The sequence below is a fragment of the Pelophylax lessonae genome, assembly GCF_965119305.1.
Source record: "Pelophylax lessonae genome assembly, chromosome: 1".
NCBI classification, from domain to species: Eukaryota; Metazoa; Chordata; class Amphibia; order Anura; family Ranidae; genus Pelophylax; species Pelophylax lessonae.
Window position 1 is genome coordinate 310,247,848 of NC_138768.1, and position 21,165 is coordinate 310,269,012.

General features: G+C 44.4%; 1 protein-coding gene across 2 annotated transcripts in view; it reads left to right on the forward strand.

Annotated features, from left to right (window-relative positions):
* The first annotated feature begins 10,196 nt into the window (after window positions 1-10,196).
* The window catches only part of MTFP1 (mitochondrial fission process 1), a 30,592-nt gene continuing 19,623 nt past the window's right edge, over window positions 10,197-21,165 (forward strand). Inside the window, exons 1-2 of one of the 2 annotated variants that reach the window (XM_082245864.1) lie at window positions 10,197-10,362; window positions 10,623-10,691. In XM_082245864.1, coding sequence (XP_082101990.1) covers window positions 10,625-10,691 — 67 coding nt within the window. In that variant the 5' untranslated portion in view covers window positions 10,197-10,362; window positions 10,623-10,624. Of the gene's footprint in view, window positions 10,363-10,514; window positions 10,692-21,165 lie in introns of those variants that run through there. The other variant, XM_082245863.1, reaches the window with a different exon arrangement.

Consider the following 21,165-nt stretch of genomic DNA (forward strand, 5'->3'; position numbering starts at 1 on the left):
ATTACTGGCTGTATGAATAGGCCGCAGCTATCTGCCCACAGTTGCCAATCCCAGCCACAGGAATCAGTAGGTTCTTGCTACTGGGATTCGCACTGTGGCTAATAAATTAGGGTGACCAGATGCCCCCGTTGTCCGGGGACAGTCCCCGGATTGAGGACACTGTCCCCGGTCCAAGTCTGTTCCCAGTTGTGTCCCCTGATTCAGTGCTGGATTAATGTAGACAGGGCATCCCATGGTGGCCGAGAAACAGCCTGGTGGCTCAGATGCTGATACTCCCTGCTGGACAATCTCACTGCCGCTCCTGCTGCTGTTCAGTGGAGGAGAGGCAAAGCCAAAAATTGACTGTGTGGAGGGCTGAGAACGTGAGGTGAGTAGATGGGGGTGGGGGGGGTCTGTTTGTACACAGGTGAGGGCAGTGGGGGAGCATAGCAAACCTCTGAACCCCAAACTCTATGCCGAACACCCTCTTGTATATTATGCAGTCCTGTGCCCAGCGCTCTGTGTATTTTTCAGTCCCGTGCCCAGAGCTCTGTGTATCATGCAGTCCTGTGCCCAGTGCTCTGTGTATTTTGCAGTCCCGTGCTCAGCGCTCTGTGTATCATGCAGTCCTGTGCCCAGCGCTCTGTGTATTATTCTGACCTGTGCCCGGCGCTCTGTGTATTATGCAGTCCTGTGCCCAGCGCTCTATGTATTATGCAGTCCTGTGCCCAGAGCTCTGTGTATTACGTAGTCCTGTGTCCAACGCTCTGTGTATTATGCAGACCTGTGCCCAGCGCTCTGTGTATTATGCAGTCCTGTGCCCAGCGCTCTGTGTATTATGCAGTCCTGTGCCCAGCGCTCTGTGTATTTTGCAGTCCCGTGCCCAGTGATCTGTGTATTACGTAGTCCTGTGTCCAGCACTCTGTGTATTATGCAGTCCTGTGTCCAGCGCTCTGTGTATTTTGCAGTCCCGTGCCCAGCGCTCTGTGTATTACGTAGTCCTGTGTCCAGCACTCTGTGTATTATGCAGACCTGTGTCCAGTGCTCTGTGTATTATGCAGTCCTGTGCCCAGCGCTCTGTGTATTATGCAGTTCTGTGCCATTTGCCAATAAAAAAATAAATAAATATGTCCCCGGATTTAATTTTAAAAATCTGGTCAATTTATAATAAACGCTTGTGTGGATGCAGTCTAAAAGTGAAATTAAGACAAGCAGGGTTTCAGTGCAGACAAAAAGGGTTGTAGCCTTTACAAAACAACCCCTTTATCTGTGATTATCTAAAGATTTAAGGCCCGTACACACGTACCGATCGTCGGCCGAAAAGCTTCTGCCGACGACCGATCTGCCGATTGTAGGCTTGTTAGTATGATGCCTCCGACAGCCGACAGCGCACATTCGGCCGAAAAGAATCTGTCATGCAAGCATTAAAATTTTTGTATGCCGACACCAGAGCGGCCGATTGTTCGCCAGTCAGTACAGAATTCGGCCGACAGACCGAAGTTTTGCAAGACTGGGCATGCTCAGAAAAGAAAAAACACAGGGAAAGTTAACCATTACATGACATCACTTCTGCAGTCGGCTGTAGTCGGCGGACAAAATTCTTGTGCTGTCTTTGCACTTTTCAACAGACACCGACAGCCCGGGGACAAAAGACGGCCGATCGTTCGCCGCCGATCGGTACATGTGTACGGGGCTTTAGGCTCTATTCAGACACAATGAAGGTAAACCGCAGCAGTTTCCTCTCCTAAAGCTGTCCGTTCTTGCTGCGGTAGGGGGCGATGTGGTGCGAGATTCAGTGCATCACACGGCTCCCTTTTTCTCTTTCCTCACTCAACTTTATTTGAAGTGTACTATAGCACACTTCATTCATGTCACTGTACAGCAGTGTGATGGGCGATGGGCTGCGCTGCTGTATAGTGCGATGTTGTACGGTCTGCTGAGATAAAATGCAGCATGTCTGCATTTTATTGCAGCTCCAGGCTGTGTTGCAGTTTGAATGGGACACACAGAAAACAATTGTTTCTCTGTATCCTTGCAGTGACCAGCGTTTTACAATGCAGTAAAACTCTGATCATGGTACATAGTGAGAATTCAGCCTTAAAGGAGTTGTAAAGATAGAAGGTTTTTTATCTTTATGCATTCTAGGCAAGGGTCAACAACACTGGGGTTATGATATACTGTGGTGTCAAACAGACCTCTCCTCCGTGATCCTCCAGATGATAAGGCAGCTTATCAATGGATATTAATCTGCAAAACATAACGAGAGGTACGCCATAGTGTGATAACATATAGTAATTTATTAAGAGAGAAAAGTATTGCTTTTACAATGTATTAGTAGTATCAGGCATAAAAACAGAGCCGGCCAGCTAAACACAGCACCCGTCCTTCTGGGATCTCTGACATATTGAAGCAGAGCATGATCCCTTCCCTTAGGAGACTGGGCCGCAGGACAGTATTCCAACATGATAACAACCCCAAACACACCTTCAAGAAGAACACTTCCTTGCTAAAGAAGCTGAGGGTAAAGGTTATGGACTGGCCAAGCATGTCTCCAGATATAAACCCTATTGAACATCTGTGGGGCATCCTCAAATGGAAGGTGGAGGAGTGCAAGGTCTCTAACATCCACCAGCTCTGTGATGTCATCATGGAGGAGTGGAAGAGGACTCCAGTGGCAACCTGTGAAGCTCTGGGGAACTCCATGCCCAGGAGGGTTAAAGAAGTGCTGGAAAATAATGATGGCCACACAAAATATTGACACCTTTGGCCCAATTTAAACATTGAAACTTAAGGGTGTACTCACTTTTGTTGCCAGCATTTTAGACATTAATGGCTGTGTGTTGAGTTATTTTGAGGGGACAGCAAATTTACACTGTTATACAAGCTGTGAAATCACTACTTTACATTGTAGCGAAGTGTCATTTCTTCAGTGTTGTCACATGAAAAGATATAATAAAATATTTACAAAAATGTGAGGGGTGTACTCACTTTTGTGAGATACTGTATGTTGCAACTGTGATGGTTGCATCTTAGCAAGCCAAAAAATTTAGCTAAAAAATGTGTGGAGTTGCAACGCACTGTAACATACTGCATTGCAATAGAATGTTAGCCTGCATTGTTTTATCAAAACGCACACCAATTCAGTGCGCACATAGCATGGTGATTAGGCATTAGCACAATACATAGGTTATAAGCCAACATCCAGATTGCTTGTTTACAGTTTTATGTACCTTTGATTTTCATTTTGCAAAAAAGGCGCAATTTAAAACTGAGAAATAATTATTAACTCAATACAGTTATACGGTTGGTGATGTCACATGGGGCGGTGCCACCAGATGACATTGCACTACATTTTAAGAACTCTTTAACCACTTAAGCCCCGGAAGATTTTACCCCCTTCCTGACCAGGGGGTATTTTGCGATTCGGCACTGCGTGACTTTAACGGACAATTGCGCGGTCGTGCGACGCTGTACCTAAACGAATTTGACGTCCTTTTTTTCCCACAAACAGAGCTTTCTTTTGGTGGTATTTGATCACCTGTGCGATTTTTTGATCACGCGCTATAAACAAAAAAAGAGCGTCAATTTTGCAAAAATAACAATATTTTTCACATTTTTTTATATGAAATTCCCCCCAAAAAAAAGTAAAAATCAAAATTTTTTAAAATTTTCGGCCAATTTGTTTTATGCTACATATGTTTGGTAAAAAAAAAAATCGCAAAAAGCGTATTTTGATTGGTTTGCGCAAAAGTTATCGCGTTTACTAACAAAGGGAAAGATTTTTGTCATTTTTGTTGTTTTTTTTTTTAACGCGTAATGGCGGCGATCTGCAATTTTTTTTGCGGTACTGCGACATTGGGGCGGACAGATTGGACCCTTGACTGACATTTGTGACACTTTTGGGGTTACCAGTGACATTTCTACAGTAATCAGTGCTATACATATGCACTGTTACTGTAAAAATACACTGGTTGTGAAGGGGTTAACTTTATTTGGGAGGGAGGGGCTGTGTGTATCCCTAGGGGCGTGCTTTCTACTGTGATTGGCTGTGGCTTGAGCTGTAAGGACACTGATCAACGGATCTACATACTAGATCCGTTTGATCAGTGTCTTTACAGCGAGGAGAATGACAGGTGGCTTGTTTACACAAGCTGCCTGACATTCTCCCTCTCCCCCGCCGATCGCCGAGTGACCGGCGGACATCGGGTCCGCTGGTCACACGCGCGGGGGGGTCCGTGACCACGCGGGAGCGCGCCTCCGGGGGCGCGCGCTCGCTCCCTAGACCCTCACAAGCTACTGACGTAGCCCTACGTCACTTTGCCTGTGAGGGGCTGACTGCCGACGTAGATCGGCGTTAGGCAGTCGGCAAGTGGTTAAGACAGCAGGGCAGGCAGTCGGCAGGGAGCCTTTGTCGCAGGTGGAGCTTTTAATTTTTTTATTTTTTCGGGTCCGGCGAAGTGACGATGGATCTACTTCGGGGGACATTGTTTTTTTTTTTTTTAATAAAGGAATTTTCAAAAACTGCATGTGTTTATTTCTTTTTGACACTTTTACAATGTACCCCTACTGATTCACATAGGGGGAAGCCGGAATCTGGGGGCCCCCTTGTCCTGAAAAAGCCCCCTGCCCGCAGACCCCCACAACCACCGCCCTGGGTTGCAGGGAAGAGGCCCTTGTCACCATCAACATGGGGACAAAGTGCTTTGGGGTAGGCACCTTGTCCCCATGTTGATGTTGACATGTTGAGGACATGTGGCCTGCTATGGTTCAGGAGGGGGACGCTTGTTCGCCCCCCCCTTTCCTGGCCTGCCAGGCTGCATGCTCGGATAAGGGTCTGGTATGGATTTTGGGGGGACCCCACTCCATTTTTTTTTAAACTTTGGCGTGGGGGTTCCCCTTAAAATCCATATCAGTCCTAGGGGTCTGGTATGGATTTGGGGGTGGGGAGCCACGCCATTTTTTTTGGTTTTTAAAATCGGTACCAAACCTGAAAGGGCCTGGTATAGATTGGGGGTTGACCCCCACAGTGTTTTCTTTTTTTTTAGGATCGAAATTCAACATTACACATGCTTTCACCTAGCTTTCGATGTGTGCATAATTGATGAATTTATCCTCAGGTGCATGGAGGTCCTCATAGATGACCCAGAACTGTCCTTTTTGTTCTCTGTTTGCGATGACAGGTTGGACTCAATATCGAACTTCCTCTTCCTACTCCTCTCTTCCGCCTGTTGTGCTTCCATCAACACATCAATCACCTGATGGGATTAAAAGGGGTAGGAGAAGAAAAGCAGCGCCACCTCAGTGTAGATTAAAAGGTTATTTATTACATAAAAACAATGTAGTAACTCACACAGAGGAAATCGTTGATCAGCAAATGGTGATGGTTCATCTGCAACACTGCAGGGATGTTAGGGAAGTACACTGTGGCGGCCGTGGTCCTGGCTGTGCCGGTGGAGTCCGACACTTCCTGTGTTTCTGGCAGCGTTCAGTATCCAGGCTTACATCCAATAGTGGCAGGGGGGTGCTCGCGTTCGGAGCATGCATGCTCCTTCCTCAGGCAGAGGAAGAGGAAGATCGCCTGAGGAAGGAGCATGCATGCTCCGAATGCGAGCACCCCCCTGCCACTATTGGATGTAAGCCTGGATACTGAATGCTACCAGAAACACAGGAAGTGTCGGACTCCACCGGCACAGCCAGGACCACGGCCGCCACAGTGTACTTCCCGAACATCAGAATAGAAGAACTATTACCATTTGCTGATCAACGATTTCCTCTGTGTGAGTTACTACGTTGTTTTTATGTAATAAATAACCTTTTAATCTACACTGAGGTGGCGCTGCTTTTCTTCTCCTACCCCTTTTTGTCTGTTGCAGAGTCCCTCTAGCTCTGTATGAAGCCTGCAGCCACCTCCACCATCCATCTCCACTAACTCCAGGGATTGAACTATCCTGCATAACTCCTAAAAAGACTACCTACAGCCACAGTTGAAACTTTTTTCATACGATCGAATGTACTTGACTCTTTCACTGGCGCAGGTCAAACCTTGTGTATATGTACCTGATGGGATTAAGGCTGACACTGCATATGCCCGAAAATACATAATGGTTGACCAATACACCCCAACACACAGGAAATAGGAAGAGGGATTATAGCAGCAAGAAAAGTCATTTATGTCACAACCGGTATTGTTTAGACTGGTCAAAGGACAATTCGCACTCATCTCAAAGTCGGATCAAAATCAGATCCAGTTCATTAAAGTTGCATGGAAGTCGGATTGAAGCTGGACCGAAATCGCAGGGCAATGTTGGATTGATAGTCGTGCAATTTTCGTGTCGAACAAGTGTGAACCAGGCCATAATGGCATTCACACTTGTGCGACTTAAAAATCCTGGAATTTCCGTTGCCACTTTACCCTGTGACTTGATGCGACTTTTGAGGGTTTACATTGAAGTCTATGGCCCTCAAGTCGCATGAAAGTCAGACCAAAGTAGTGCAGGAATTACTTTAACCACTTGCCTACTGGGCACTTAAACCCCCTTCCTGCCCAGGCCAATTTTCATCTTTCACTGCTATCACAATTACGTAGTTATGCAATACTGTACCCATATGAAATTTATATAATTTTTTTCACACAAATAGAGCTTTCTTTTGGTGGTATTTTTTCACTACTGGTGTTTTTCTGCTAAACAAACAAAAAAAGACCGAAAATTTTGAAAAAAAACAAAACAAAACAGTTTTGATAGCTTGTTAAAAATTTTGCAAACAGGTCATTTTTCTCCTTCATTGGTTTGTGCTGATGAGGTGGCACTGATAAGCTGCACTGATGGGTGGCACCAAAGGGAACTGATAGGTGGCACTGAAGGGCACTAATAGGTGGAACTCAGAGGTGGCATTGATATGCACTGATAAATGGCACTGATGGGTGGCACTGCTAGGTGACACTGATAGGCAGCACTTATTGGCAGCACTGATAGGTGGCACTGGTGGGTACCGATAGGTGGCACTGATTTGCACTGGTAGGTGGCACTCCTCTGTTCGGGACCGATGTCCCTCTGATACAGGCCGGTGATCTGCTTTTTTTTTTTGCTCCTCGCTAAAAGCCGATTACTGGCTCTGTTTACATAACGTGATCAGCTGACAAATACTGTAGCTGCTGACTTTTAGAATTAGGACATTTAGTCCCGGTTCACACTACCGCGACTTGTCAGGCGACTTGGTCGCCTGACAAGTCGTGCTCAATTCTGTGCTATGGGAACCGTTCGCTCCGACTTAGAAAAAGGTTCCTGCACTACTTTTGACCAAAGTCGGAGCGACTTGCATCGACTTCCATTATGTGAAGTCCGTGCAAGTCGCGCCGAAGTCGCGGTGCACGGCGGTTTCCTACTGCTCTGTGTTTTGTGAATGACCCGGCAGCAAGGGAAGGAGGAGGGGGGCCGAACTTCTGGATGAGTTTGCTATGGCGAAGTCAGCCAGAAGTAGGAGCGGGTACTTGTCTAAACCAGGTATCCGCTCCCCCCAAAAGCTGCTAAATGTGGCAGCGGAGGGGGAGGAGGCAAATAAGCGGAGCTTCCCCTTTCGAGTGGAGCTCTGCTTTAAAGTTGCTGTGACATTAGGTCACACAGATAAGAACAGTACTCACTGGGAAACATGGGGTGTGACTTTTAACCAGTTGCCGACTGCCCGCTGCAGTTTTACTGCGGCAGGCAGCTGCTCCGGGGCAAAGCGACGTAGGTATATGTCGCTCGCTCTCAGGAGGCTAGGAGGCGAGTGCGCACCGCCGGCGGCGGTCTTCCACCCCCGCTCGTCAGCAGGGAAGCCTATGCGTGTGTCAGGCGGCTCTGATTGCCGCCTGACACCCGCGATCGTTCCCCGCTGAGAGAGAAGTGCGTTCAGTTGTTGTAAACACAGCCGACCGTTCTTCTCCCTGCAATGATCATAGAGCCCATGTGATCCTTCTATATAGGATCACATGTCTCTATGGTCATTTCAGAAGCCCCGCCCCCCACAGTTAAAATCACTCCCCTAGGCTCACATTTAACCCCTTGATCACCCATAATGTTAACCCCTTTCCTGCCAATGGCATTATTACAGTAACAGTGCATATATTTAGCACTGATTACTGTAGTAATGTCACTGATCCCCCCCAAAAGTGTCAAAAATATCATTCAGGGGTCCGATCTGTCCAGCGCAATGTCACAGTCCCGCAAAAAAATCCCAGATTGCCGCCATTACTAGTAAAAAAAAAAAAATCATAAATCTTTCCTGTAGTTAGTAGACGCGATAACTTTCGCGCAAACCAATCAAAATACGCTTTTTGCGATTTTTTGTACCAAAAATATGTAGCAGAAAACAAATTGGCCTAAAATGTTAAAAAATTTTGATTTTAAAATTTTTTTTTTTTGAGAATGTCATATAGCAGAATGTGAAAAATATAGTTTTTTTTTTTTTTTCAAAATTGTCGCTCTTTTTTTGTTTATAGCGCAAACAATAAAAATTGCACAGGTGATCAAATACCACCAAAAGAAAGCTCTGTTTGTGGGAAAAAAGGACATCAATTTAATTAGGGTACAGCGTCGCACGACCGCGCAATTGTACGTTAAAGTAACACAGTGCCGAATCGCAAAATAGGGCCTGGTCAGGAGGGGGGCAAATCCTTCCGGTCTTAAAGTGGTTAATGCAACTTTGGGGTCCAAAGTAGCATGACAAGTTGCACAAGTGTGAAAATGTAATTTTTGCTGAACATTTGCGCAACTATAACAGGACATACAAAATTAGTAGCACCATATTTTTATTGTACTGGTCCTATGCTTTCAGAAATTGAATTGTCTGAGGTGGTCTTCTGCCAACTCTGAAAGCTCTAGAACAGGAATCTCCAAACTACGGCCCTCCAGCTGTTGCGGACCTACATGTCCCATGAGTAGGGTTGCCACCTCATCCCTTTAAACAAGGGACACATATTAATTACACAGCTTCTGAGGCTAATATGATGCACATAAGGCACTATGTGAGTTTAATTACCACAGAAGCTGTGTTATTATTGTGTCCTGGTTTAACTACTTGCCGCCCTCCCACCGTCAAATGACAGGGGAGCGGTGCGGCTCTTGTTCTGGGAGGACATCATATGACAGCGCCTCAGAAAGGCCGCTCTCGCACGCGCGTAGCACGGCGATAGCAGCCAAGCCGTGTTCCTAGGACATGGTGCGACCCTGATCTTGGTAAAGAGCCAATGACGTGGCTCTTTACCCATGTGATCGGCTGTGTCAAATCACAGCTGGTCACATGTAAATGAGGAAGTGCAGTTTATTGGTGCTCCTGGCCTCACACTGTCAGAGTGTGTGGCAAGGAGAGCCAATCAGTGGCTCCTCCTCAAAGGGGAGTCCAGGACAGGTGATTAGGGCACTGATGATCAGTGCCCTGATTACAGTAAAGAAAATCCAGTGCCCATCAATCAATGGCCAATCAATCAATCAAACACCAATCAATTCCCATCAGTGACCCCAATCAGTGCCCACTAGTGACCTCAATCAGTGCCCATTAGTGATGCCAGCCAGTGCCCATCAGTGCCTGCTCATCTGTGCAGCCCATCAGTGCCCCCTATCAGTGCCCATAAGTGTCACCTCATCAGTGCACATCAGTGAAGGAGAAAAATTACTTATTTAAAAAAATTACCTGACAGAAATGAATAAAAACTTTTATTTTCAAAATTTTCAGCCTTTTTTTTTGTAAAAAATAAAAAAAAACAGCAGTGATTAAAAACTACCAAAAGAAAGCTCTATTTGTGTGAAAAAAATGACAAAAATGTAATTTGGGTACAGCATTGCATGACCACGCAATTGTCATTCAAAGTGTGAGAGCGCTAAAAGCTGATAATTGGCCTGGGCAGGAAGGGGGGTGAAAGTGACCTGTATTGAAGTGGTTAAAGGGATGAGGTGGCAACCCTACCCATGAGGCATTGTAAAACTGACATTCACAGCCATGATGGGAATTGTAGTTCCTGAACAACTGGAGGGCCGTAGTTTGGAGACCCCTGCACTAGAGGAACATTCAATAAAACAGAAGTGGAAAATTGCCGAAATGCTCTAGCCACAGTGGTGAGCACGGCCTGGCAGTGAAAGGGTTTAAAGTGGGCGCTCTCTGTAGAGGAAGTCACATGACCCCACCCTTGTCCATTTATTGGGCGATCTCGGACAGAACGTAGCTGGGACCGTCTAACAATATCAGTCTTGAGTTCGGAGCGCAGAGCGAGCATCTCTTGTAATGCATCGGTTCCTCAGAGCGGCTGCTGGGCTGTTACATAACGGGCAGCCCCGGCCAAGCCTCGGTGACATTGCTGCAGACAACATGACTATCAGAAGCCGTGACTTTACCACATAACCCTTTTATGTGTCTTTCGTTCTATGTAATGTAGTGGAGTGAGAGGCGCTGGGTTCGTACTGCGCAGCCGCTGTAGAGTGCATGTTGCTGTCTAGCGGGGGCTGAGGGCAAAGTTTAGATGTTTGTCCCATGTGTGTAGCGTCTCTTCAGTATGTGAGGAGGCAGTGCTGATACCTGTGTGTGTGGGTGTGTGCTCTTATCTTGTGTGACTCTCCCTGACTGTTCTACCCCCAAAGCAGTCTTCTCACTGCTGACTTCCTGACCAGCAGGCATGGCTCCTCACCTCCAGGAGAGTGCACAGCCTGACCTCTACAGGGACACGTGGGTCAGGTACCTGGGTAAGTGACTGCTGCTGCTGGACACACTCACAGGAGAGCCACACTGCTTCCTCCTTTATGACTTTACTGTCACTTCTAACGACCTTCACAGTGGACTGTCACTGTATGAAGAGAACAGAGCATGTCACAAGTTACCAGTAATCCACATGTGACAGCAAAGTATTATACTCTGCTCTGTGTTCACTTTCAGCGTTTATTTGTGAACTTTACTGACTTGGGCTCTTTTCACACCAGCGGTCCAATCCGCCTGTCAGTTTGATTGGAAGGGCACTGTAATGGCCCATACACACGATCAGAAAATCAGAACCACAAATCGTCCATTTTTCTTACCGAGTTTACTGAAGTTACAAAAATTCTCAGAATAAAAAATTGTAAGTATTTGTATTGTATTTCAGAATGACAACTGTACTGATTATCCACTTCAGCCCCGGAGCTCAGAGGTGAAGGGGATAATCAGTCCAGTTGTCATTCTGAAATACAATACAAATACATTATTTACAATTTTTTTATTATTCTATGAGAATTTTTGTAACTTCAGTAAACTTGATAAGAAAAATGGACGATCTGTCGTTCCGATTTTCAGATCCTGTGTATGGGCCATTACAGTGCCCTTCCAATCAAACTGACAGGCGGATGTGAAAAGAGCCCAAGTCTGTAAAGTACACAAATAGAGCTTTGTTTTGGTGGTATTTGATCACCTCTGCGTTTTTTATTTTTTGCATTATAAACAAAAAAATACCCAACCATTTTGGAAAAAAAAAATTACTTTCTGCTGTAAAACATCCAATAAAAAAAAAAAAATGTAAAAAAAAAAAAATCTACTTTTATTAATTTAGGCTAATATGTATTCTGCTATACATTTTTGGAAGAAAAAAAAATCTCCATAAGCATATATTAATTGGTTTGTGCAGAGGTTATAGTGTCTACAAACTATGGGATATTTTTATGGAATTTTTATTTATTTTTTTTACTAGTAATGGCGGCAATCAGTGACTTATTGCAGTGGACAAATCGGACACGAAGTGAAATGTTTTGGGGGAACATTTGATGCCAACACAGTGATCAGTGCTAAAAAAATATGCTTTGTCACTTTGCTAATGACAGTGGCTGAGAAGGGGTTAGCATCAGGGGCGATCAAAGGGTTAAATGTGTTCCTAGGGAGTGCTTACTGTGGGGGATGTGCTTGTTCTGTGAGAAGGCAGAAACACAGGATCACTACCTTCCCTTATCACAGAACAGTGATCTGCCTTGTTTACAGCCGAGAGAAGCACATTCTGCTTCTCTCTGGAATGATCGGCTGGTCCCAGTGGACATCGACTCTGCCAGACCCACTGATTGGCCCCCGCTGTGTCCAATCCCTGCGTTTGTGATCATAGGTACGTGATTCTGCACAGGAGATCCACCTTGCCGCTTTATATATACTGGCAGCAAGTGGTTAAACGAAAATCGTATGATCTGGTATCGTACGAGAATAATTTTCATGCTTGACCGATTGGATGAAAAGTAGTAATCGGCTCTCGAAAGCTGTGTACAAGGGATCAGATTATCGTATGATCATTTCGAAAGCGGTATTTTTCATATGATTTTTGGATTGTGTGTACAGGGCATTAGTCAATAGGCAGGTAAATGTATACAGATGCGTGACATGTGTCTGTGTACATCCAGTTACCTCTAGGTCCAAAAGTAAAAAGGGGAAAAAGTTTGCGATCTCTTGTAAACATGACAGATTGGACGTGGATGCATGCCCGTTTACATCTACCTGCCCAAAAACCTAACGTGGGACAGTTTGCCTCTGGTCACAAGTTGGAGGGAAAACCTAAAAACTGCCGAAAGGTGGATGGCACAAAAGTGACACCTGTTTTGTTTGGCTCAGCTTCTGCAGCAGATCTCTGCTTGTTAAAGTGGGAGTAAACTCCCATGCATGAATTTTACCTATAGGTACAGTAAATATCTCGTAAACGTGCAGCATATGCACGGGAGTGAAGTCACCGTGGCTCCAGCCATTCACACAGTCGGAGTCCATGAACCCGTAAGGAAGACTGGATGAAGATGGAAGCACCTTCAGCTGTGACAGCGTGCTGCTGAAGGGCTTCGTTCTAAAGGAAGTGTCGCATAATGTGCTAGTATGCGATGCATACTAGCATATTATGACATTGCCTAGCAGGTTTTAAAAAAAACAAAGCGGTTTACTACCGTTTTAAAGAGGAAGTTAACCCTCTGAAAAAAAAGTGAAAAAATAAAACCCTGTAAAGACAAAGGCATAATGAGCTAGTATGCATCGCATACTAGCTCATTATGAAGTACATGCCTAAAAACGAAGCCCTCGCAGTGCCGACAGGACGGCTGACATGTTCGGCTGTCCTGCTTCCTGAATCGCATCCTCCGGCCATCTGATGCGTGGGAGCCACCGTTCATGGCACAGGGCTCTGAAGGAACAGCACGGGTGGCCGTTCCTTCAGAGCGGATGCACCGATGACATCATCAGCTACATGCACTGTAAATATCTCTATAGCACCTATAGGTAAGCCTTAATATAGGCTTACCTATAGGTAAAAGTATTTAAAGTGAGTTTACAACCACTTTAATGGATCCCCTGCTGATCAGAACTTCGAGTGGCCTCCTGAAAGAACATTTAATTCCACTCTTGCTGCCAAAATGTTTAAAATAAAAAGATCCCTACAAGTAAAAATCAATAATGCTCATTAGTCTGGCAGGCAGCGAGTCCTATCTTTATTCTCTTTCAGAGTTACAGTGGCTAAAGAATCTTCAGCATGTGTCTTCTAGTGACATCAGCACTGACAGATTGAACTGCAGCGGAGGACTGGGAACCCGTCACAAAGGGAAATGCTGAAAATTCTTAAAGTGGTTGTAAACCCTCACATATAACCAGTGAAGGGACTAGCATCAGGTGATACACAGAGATGAAAACAAATCCTACCACATCAATAGTGCATTTTTATCTGCAGTTTTCTCTTCTCTACGTCTGTTCAAAGGCCAGAAGTATTAAGCTTGTCTAAGAGTTCAGAAAAAAAGGGGACAGAGAGCTGAAGTTACACTCTGCAAAGCTCCATGAAGATAGGTTTGAGAGCTGATTGAAGGGAAGAGACACGCCCCCCTTTAAACAGCACACATGAACAGAGCTGAGGCGGTCACTGCTGGAGGTCCCTCCCCTGTCACCATTTTTTTTTCTCTTGGTGTCAGGAAAAATTGTCAGAAGTGCTTCATGCAGACAGAAATGGCACTTAGTGCTTGAGACAAGTACACACTATAGATGGATATGTTTTGTTCATATTTCATGTCCTGAGGTTTACAACCACTTTAACCACTTCAATACCAGACACTTTTACCCTTCTCCTGCCCAGATCAATTTTCGGCTTTCGGCGCTGTCACACTTTGAATGACAATTGCACTGTCATGCAACCCTATACCCATAAGAAATTATTTGTTTCACACAAATAGAGCTTTCATTCGGTGGTATTTGATAACCACATTTTTTTTCTTTTTTTGCAAAACAAATGAAAAAAAAAAAAAATATACACACACACACACACACAGTGCCTTGCGAAAGTATTCGGCCCCCTTGAACTTTTGCGACCTTTTGCCACATTTCAGGCTTCAAACATAAAGATATAAAACTGTAATTTTTTGTGAAGAATCAACAAGTGGGACACAATCATGAAGTGGAATGAAATTTATTGGATATTTCAAACTTTGTTAACAAATAAAAAACAGAAAAATTGGGCGTTCAATATTATTCAGCCCCCTTAAGTTAATACTTTGTAGCGCCACTTTGCTGCGATTACAGCTGTAAGTCGCTTGGGGTATGTCTCTATCGGTTTTGCGCATCGAGACTGAAATTTTTGCCCATTCCTCCTTGCAAAACAGCTCGAGCCCAGTGAGGTTGGATGGAGAGCGTTTGTGAACAGCAGTTTTCAGTTCTTTCCACAGAATGTCGATTGGATTCAGGTCTGGACTTTGACTTGGCCATTCTAACACCTGTTTATTTGTGAACCATTCCATTGTAGTTTTGCTTGGTTTTGGATGATTGTGTCCCACTTGTTGATTCTTCACAAAAAATTACAGTTTTATATCTTTATGTTTGAAGCCTGAAATGTGGCAAAAGGTCGCAAAGTTCAAGGGGGCCGAATACTTTCGCAAGGCACTGTATGTGTATGTGTGTATATGTGTGTATATATATATATATATATATATATATATATATATATATATATATATATATATATATTTTAGTGACCGACTGATTATCGGCGACACCGATATATCGTTGGCCGATATGCACTTTCCCCGATATAGCGGAATCGGCCTTTGGATTTACTGATATTGCCGATATTTCAGGAAAGTGCATGTTCCGGGACGATGCCTGCAGCTAGAGGCATCACCCCAATCCCGGCGTCCATAGCAGACGGTCGGCTGCCTTTAAATGGCAACCAATGCGGCTGAGAAGCCGCTCAGCTGTCATTCCAAGGAGCGGGAGGGCACTTCCCCCCCCCCCCCCCCCCCCCAATCCCATTGCCTTCCGCGGCTCACCTGGTTCTCCTTTCCCACCGGGAGAGCCGGGCATCCTACCTGCAGGGTCACCGAAGAGAAGACACGATCAAAGCCACATTCGGCTCTGACTGGGTCTCCATTTTTTTTAATTCGGCACAGAGTACCCAGAAGTGATGTCATGACATCACTTCCGGGTACTGGCAGCGCCGAATCCAAAAAACTTACAGCATTCAAAACAGCCAAACTTGGTGTTTTGAATGCTTTAAGTGCAGAGGAGGGGTTTGGGGTCTTTTAGACCCCCTGATCCCTCCACCACAGTACCTGTTGACAAAAAAAAGAAAATAAAATTTTAATATCCGAAAATATCGGTCGATCAATAATATATATATAATATACACACACGCCATAGTTTGTGGACTCTATAAAACTTTCCTACAGACTAAATATACACGGATTTGGGTTATTTTAACCAAAGAAATGTAGCAGAAACCATTTTGGCCTAAATTCATGAAGAAATAAAATTTTGCAAAGCAATAATCTAACAAACGAAAGAAAATACATTTTTTCAAAACTGTCTACATATATATATATATATATATGAAAATTGATCAATCCTGATGTACTGACGACATACAGCTGCAAGAAAAGGTATGTGAATCCTTTTGGAATGATATGGATTTCTGCACAAATTGGTCATAAAATGTGATCTGAAAGTCACAACAATAGACAATCACAGTCTGCTTAAACTAATAACACACAAAGAATTAAATGTGGCCATGTTTTTATTGAACGCACCATGTGAACATTCACAGTGCAGGTGGAAAAAGTATGTGAACCCCTAGACTAATGACATCTCCAAGGGCTAATTGGAGTTAATGTCAGCCAACTAGAGTCCAATCAATGAGATGAGATTGGAGGTTTTGGTTACAGCTGCCCTATAAAAAAAACACACACCAGTTCTGGGTTTGCTTTTCACAAGAAGCATTGCCTGATGTGAATGATGCCTCCACAAAAGAGCTCTCAGAAGACCTACGATTAAGAATTGTTAACTTGCATAAAGCTGGAAAGGGTTATAAAAGTATCTCCAAAAGCCTTGCTGTTCATCAGTCCACGGTAAGACAAATTGTGTATGAATGGAGAAAGTTCAGCACTGCTGCTACTCTCCCTAGGAGTGGCCGTCCTGTAAAGATGACTGAAAGAGCACAGCACAGACTGCTCAATGAGGTGAAGAAGAATCCTAGAGTGTCAGCTAAAGACTTACAAAAGTCACTGGCAAATGCTAACATCCCTGTTAGCGAATCTCTAATATGTAAAACACTAAACAAGAAGGGATTTCATGGGAGGATACATCAGAGGAAGCCACTGATGTCCAAACAAAACATTGCTGCATGTTTACAGTTTGCACAAGAGAACCTGGATGTTCCACAGCAGTAATGGCAAAAAATTCTGTGGACAGATGAAACCAAAGTTGAGTTGTTTGGAAGAAACACACAACACAATGTGTGGCAAAAAAGAGGCACAGCACACCAACATCCAAACCTTATCCCAACTGTGAAGTATGGTGGTGGTGGCATCATGGTTTGGGGCTGCTTTGCTGCGTCAGGGCCTGGACGGATTGCTATCATTGAAGGAAAAATGAATTCCCAAGTTTATCAAGACATTTTGCAGGAGAACTTCAGGCCATCTGTCTACCAGCTGAAGCTCAACAGAAGATGGGTGTTGCAACAGGACAATGACCCAAAGCAAAGAAGTAAATCAACAACAGAATGGCTTAAACAGAAGAAAATACGCCTTCTGAAGTGGCCCAGTCAGAGTCCTGACCTCAACCCGATTGAGATGCTGTGGCATGAACTCAAGAAAACGATTCACACCGGACATCCAAAGAATATTGCTGAACTGAAACGGTTCTGTAAAGAGGAATGGTCAAGAATTACTCCTGACCGTTGTGCACGTCTGATCTGTAACTACAGGAAACAGTTGGTTGAAGTTATTGCTGCCAAAGGAGGTTCATCCAGTTATTAAATCCAAGGGTTCACATACTTTTTCCACCTGCACTGTAAATGTTTACATGGTGTGTTCAATAAAAACATGGCAACATTTCATTCTTTGTTGTTAGTTTAAGCAGACTGTGATTGTCTATTGTTGTGAGACTTAGATGATGATCAGATCACATTTTATGACCAATTTGTGCAGAAATCCATATCATTCCAAAGAAGGGTTCACATACATTTTCTTGCAGCTGTATCTCATTTATCGAAACACTAAAAAAAACCAGGACAGTTTTTACATACTGTCACCAGTGCAGTATAGTGTAATCATATAACTCGTGTGGTGGTTATCAGGGACACTGGTGACAGTATGTGTTTTTTTTTTTTTTTTATACACACCGATTGCTTATAACTGTGAATTTTAAAATTATAAGCAACCGTTTTTTTTTTTTTTTTTTTTGCTGAAAAAAGACTACTCATTCAGTGTTTACTATGGTGATTAGCTGTGGTTGGCCAAAAGTTAACCACATGGTGGACACGGCGGGTGACAGATCACGCCAGAGAGCGGCCCCATCCTGGGAGGAAGTCAAGTTGGGGTGGTTGCCACTTTTTTGTCTTATACTACCTACCCTGTAAAAGGAAGATGCACATACTTCTATACCTATTCTCAGAGTGCTCTGGTCCAGTCACGTGATCTCCCCAGCGGCCAGCTTCAGGGGAGTGCGAGATCACCAACAACAGCTGAAATACCTGTGCAGTGATGTCACCCATGTGCTTCCTATGGGACATCTGCTGTTGGCTGACCATGATGGCAAGCACTGGGAGCCGATCACATGACCCGACTGGCGTGCCCTGAGACTAGGTACGTATAAGCTTCTTCCGTCTACAAGGTAGTTAGTATAGGTGTTAGAAGGTGATTGGGAGCAATTTTAATCTTAGTTCTAGCCTAGACTTCTACTTTAACCACTTGCCGACCGCCCGCCGCCTTTTTACTGCGGCAGGGAAGCTCGGCTGCATCCAGTCACATAGTACTACGTGCTTGGAGTGCATTTGGTTTCGGCGCGCCGCCGGAGCCTCGCTCTCGCTGTGTTTAGACAGGGCTGGAAATGGGCCGCGGGAGAGCAGATCTGATCGCAGCAGGCAGGGACAGATCAGCTGAAACTGCGATCTGTCTGTGCCTGTCACGGAACTCAACACACACACAATCAGTAAGCATACAGGCATACATTTAACCCCTTTGATCACCCCCCAGTATTAACCCCTTCCCTGTCAGTGTCATTTATACATTAACAGTGCATATTTAGCATATAACTTTTGCACAAACCAATTTAACCACTTGCCGACCGCCGCACGACTATCTACGTCGGCGGTCAGCCCCTCACAGGCAAACTAACGTAGGGCTACGTTGCTTGCTTGTGAGGGTCTAGGGAGCGAGCGCGCGCCCCCCGGGGCGCGCTCCCGCTCCCGCGTGGTCATGGACCCCCCCGCGCGTGTGACCAGCGGACCCGATGTCCGCCGGTCACTCGGCGATCGGCGGGGGGAGAGGGAGAATGTCAGGCAGCTTGTGTAAACAAACTGCCTGTCATTCTCTTCGCTGCAAAGACACTGATAAAACGGATCTGGTATGTAGATCCGTTGATCAGTGTCTTTACAGCTAGAGCCACAGCCAATCACAGTAGAAACCACGCCCCTAGGGACACACACAGCCCCTCCCTTCCAAATAAAGTTAACCCCTTCACTACCAGTGTATTTTTACAGTAACAGTGCATATATATAGCACTGATTACTGTAGAAATGTCACTGGTAACCCCAAAAGTGTCAAAAATGTCAGTCAAGGGTCCGATCTGTCCGCCGCAATGTCGCAGTACCGCAAAAAAAATCGCAGATCGCCGCCATTACGCGTTAAAAAAAAAACAACAAAAATGACAAAAATCTTTCCCTTTGTTAGTAAACGCGATAACTTTTGCGCAAACCAATCAAAATACGCTTTTTGCGATTTTTTTTACCAAACATAGGTAGCATAAAATAAATTGGCCGAAAATTTTTAAAAATTTTGATTTTTACATTTTTTTTTGGGGGAATTTCATATAAAAAAATGTGAAAAATATTGCTATTTTTGCAAAATTGACGCTCTTTTTTTGTTTATAGCGCGTGATCAAAAAATCGCACAGGTGATCAAATACCACCAAAAGAAAGCTCTGTTTGTGGGAAAAAAAGGACGTCAAATTCGTTTAGGTACAGCGTCGCACGACCGCGCAATTGTGCGTTAAATTCACGCAGTGCCGAATCGCAAAATACCCCCTGGTCGGAATGGGGGTAAAATCTTCCGGGGCTTAAGTGGTTAAAATACGCTTTTTGGGATTTTTTTTTTCTACCAAAAATATGTAGCAGAATACAAATTGGCCTAAACTGATAAAAAAATTACATTCTTAAAAATTATTTTATTGGGAATGTTTTATAGCAGAAAGTAAAATATATGGCGTGTTTTTTTTTTATTTTTTTTTTTTTGGCTGTACATCTCCTTTTAAGCTACAAAAACCTTTCAAAGGCTGCTCTCCCCAGCCCCCTCTTAAACACTTACCTGAGCCTGATTTTGACCCAGCATTGTGCGTGAGAGCAGCGGCTCTCTCCACTGTCTCTCCGTACTGGACATCGAGGCACTACTGCTATCAGTCACAGCCTGTGAGAAAAGAGGGGGGGGGGGGCAGCAGGCCTGAGGTGCTCTGTGTATCAATGGACACATTTTTTTTTTTTTAAGTCTTGGATAAAGTGGAGAGGAATTAGAAAACCTGTCAGTTTTTATTACTGTCTGGGTCCCCGTTACAGAGATTCACCCTCTCTATTTGTCATGTTTACCCTTATCTTTGAAAGTGAAATTAAAATAAAATTTTGGGTTGTCCCCAGAAAAGTAATAGAGGGGATATCTTCCAATTGAGATACTAGTTCTGGTGAGCTGGGGGTCCCCAAGAAATTCCCCTAATTTTCAGGGATTTTCTGTCAATTCCTGTTTGGCTATGAGACAGGAAATGAAGGGAAATCTCTACAACGGGGCACAGATGGTGGGAAAAAAAAAAATCTGACAAGGCTTATAATAACTCTCCCTTACTCTATCTAAAATTAAAAAAAGGTTTTACCTATAGCTCTACAATATTGTGTATACTTTACAAATGGTAAGAAACTGCACTTTAATTACTTAAGCTCCGGAAGGTTTTACCCCCTTAATGACCAGGCCATTTTTTGCGATTCGGCACTGCGTTATTTTAACTAATAATTGCGCGGTCGTGCGATGCTGTACCCAAATAAAATTGATGTCCTTTTTATCCCAAGTAGAGCTTTCTTTTCTTTCGGCGATCGTGCCCACTCCTTCCGCGGTCTGGCTCCTGCCGTGTCTAATCACAGCGGAAGCGTGGCTCGCCGCCGAGACCGCGTGCACAAAAACGCATAGATCTACGTGATTATGCGCAGCCGAGCCGCCCTGCCGCAGTAAATCTGTGTGGGGCGGTCGGCAAGTGGTTAAAACACATTAAACTATTTTGATATAGCTAAGGACATGTAAAACTTTGCTGATATAAATATACAATATAACCTATAATCTCCAGCCTTTTCTTTCCCTTTGCTTTAAGAGTTGTCATCACAGATCCATGTCAGTGAAAGCATTGTTTTCTTTACATTTAGCTTCTCTGCATTTGCACTGTTACAAGTTTTAAGGGTCGGTTCACACAATGACCTGCATGTGAATCACACAGGAACTGCACCATTTTGAATGGGCTTAAATCGCACCTTTTTTGAGCTGCACCTGGAACTGGATCGCATAGTCATTTTGTATCATGCGATCCACTGTGCTTGGGGTGTTGTTAACTTTGTAATGACACTCACAGCAGATCGCAAGGACTGCGCGACTTGCATTCGGTATAGGAAACACGCATGGATCGTGACAATTCCCGCATCACATAAGTGTGAACTTAGCCTGAAAGCAT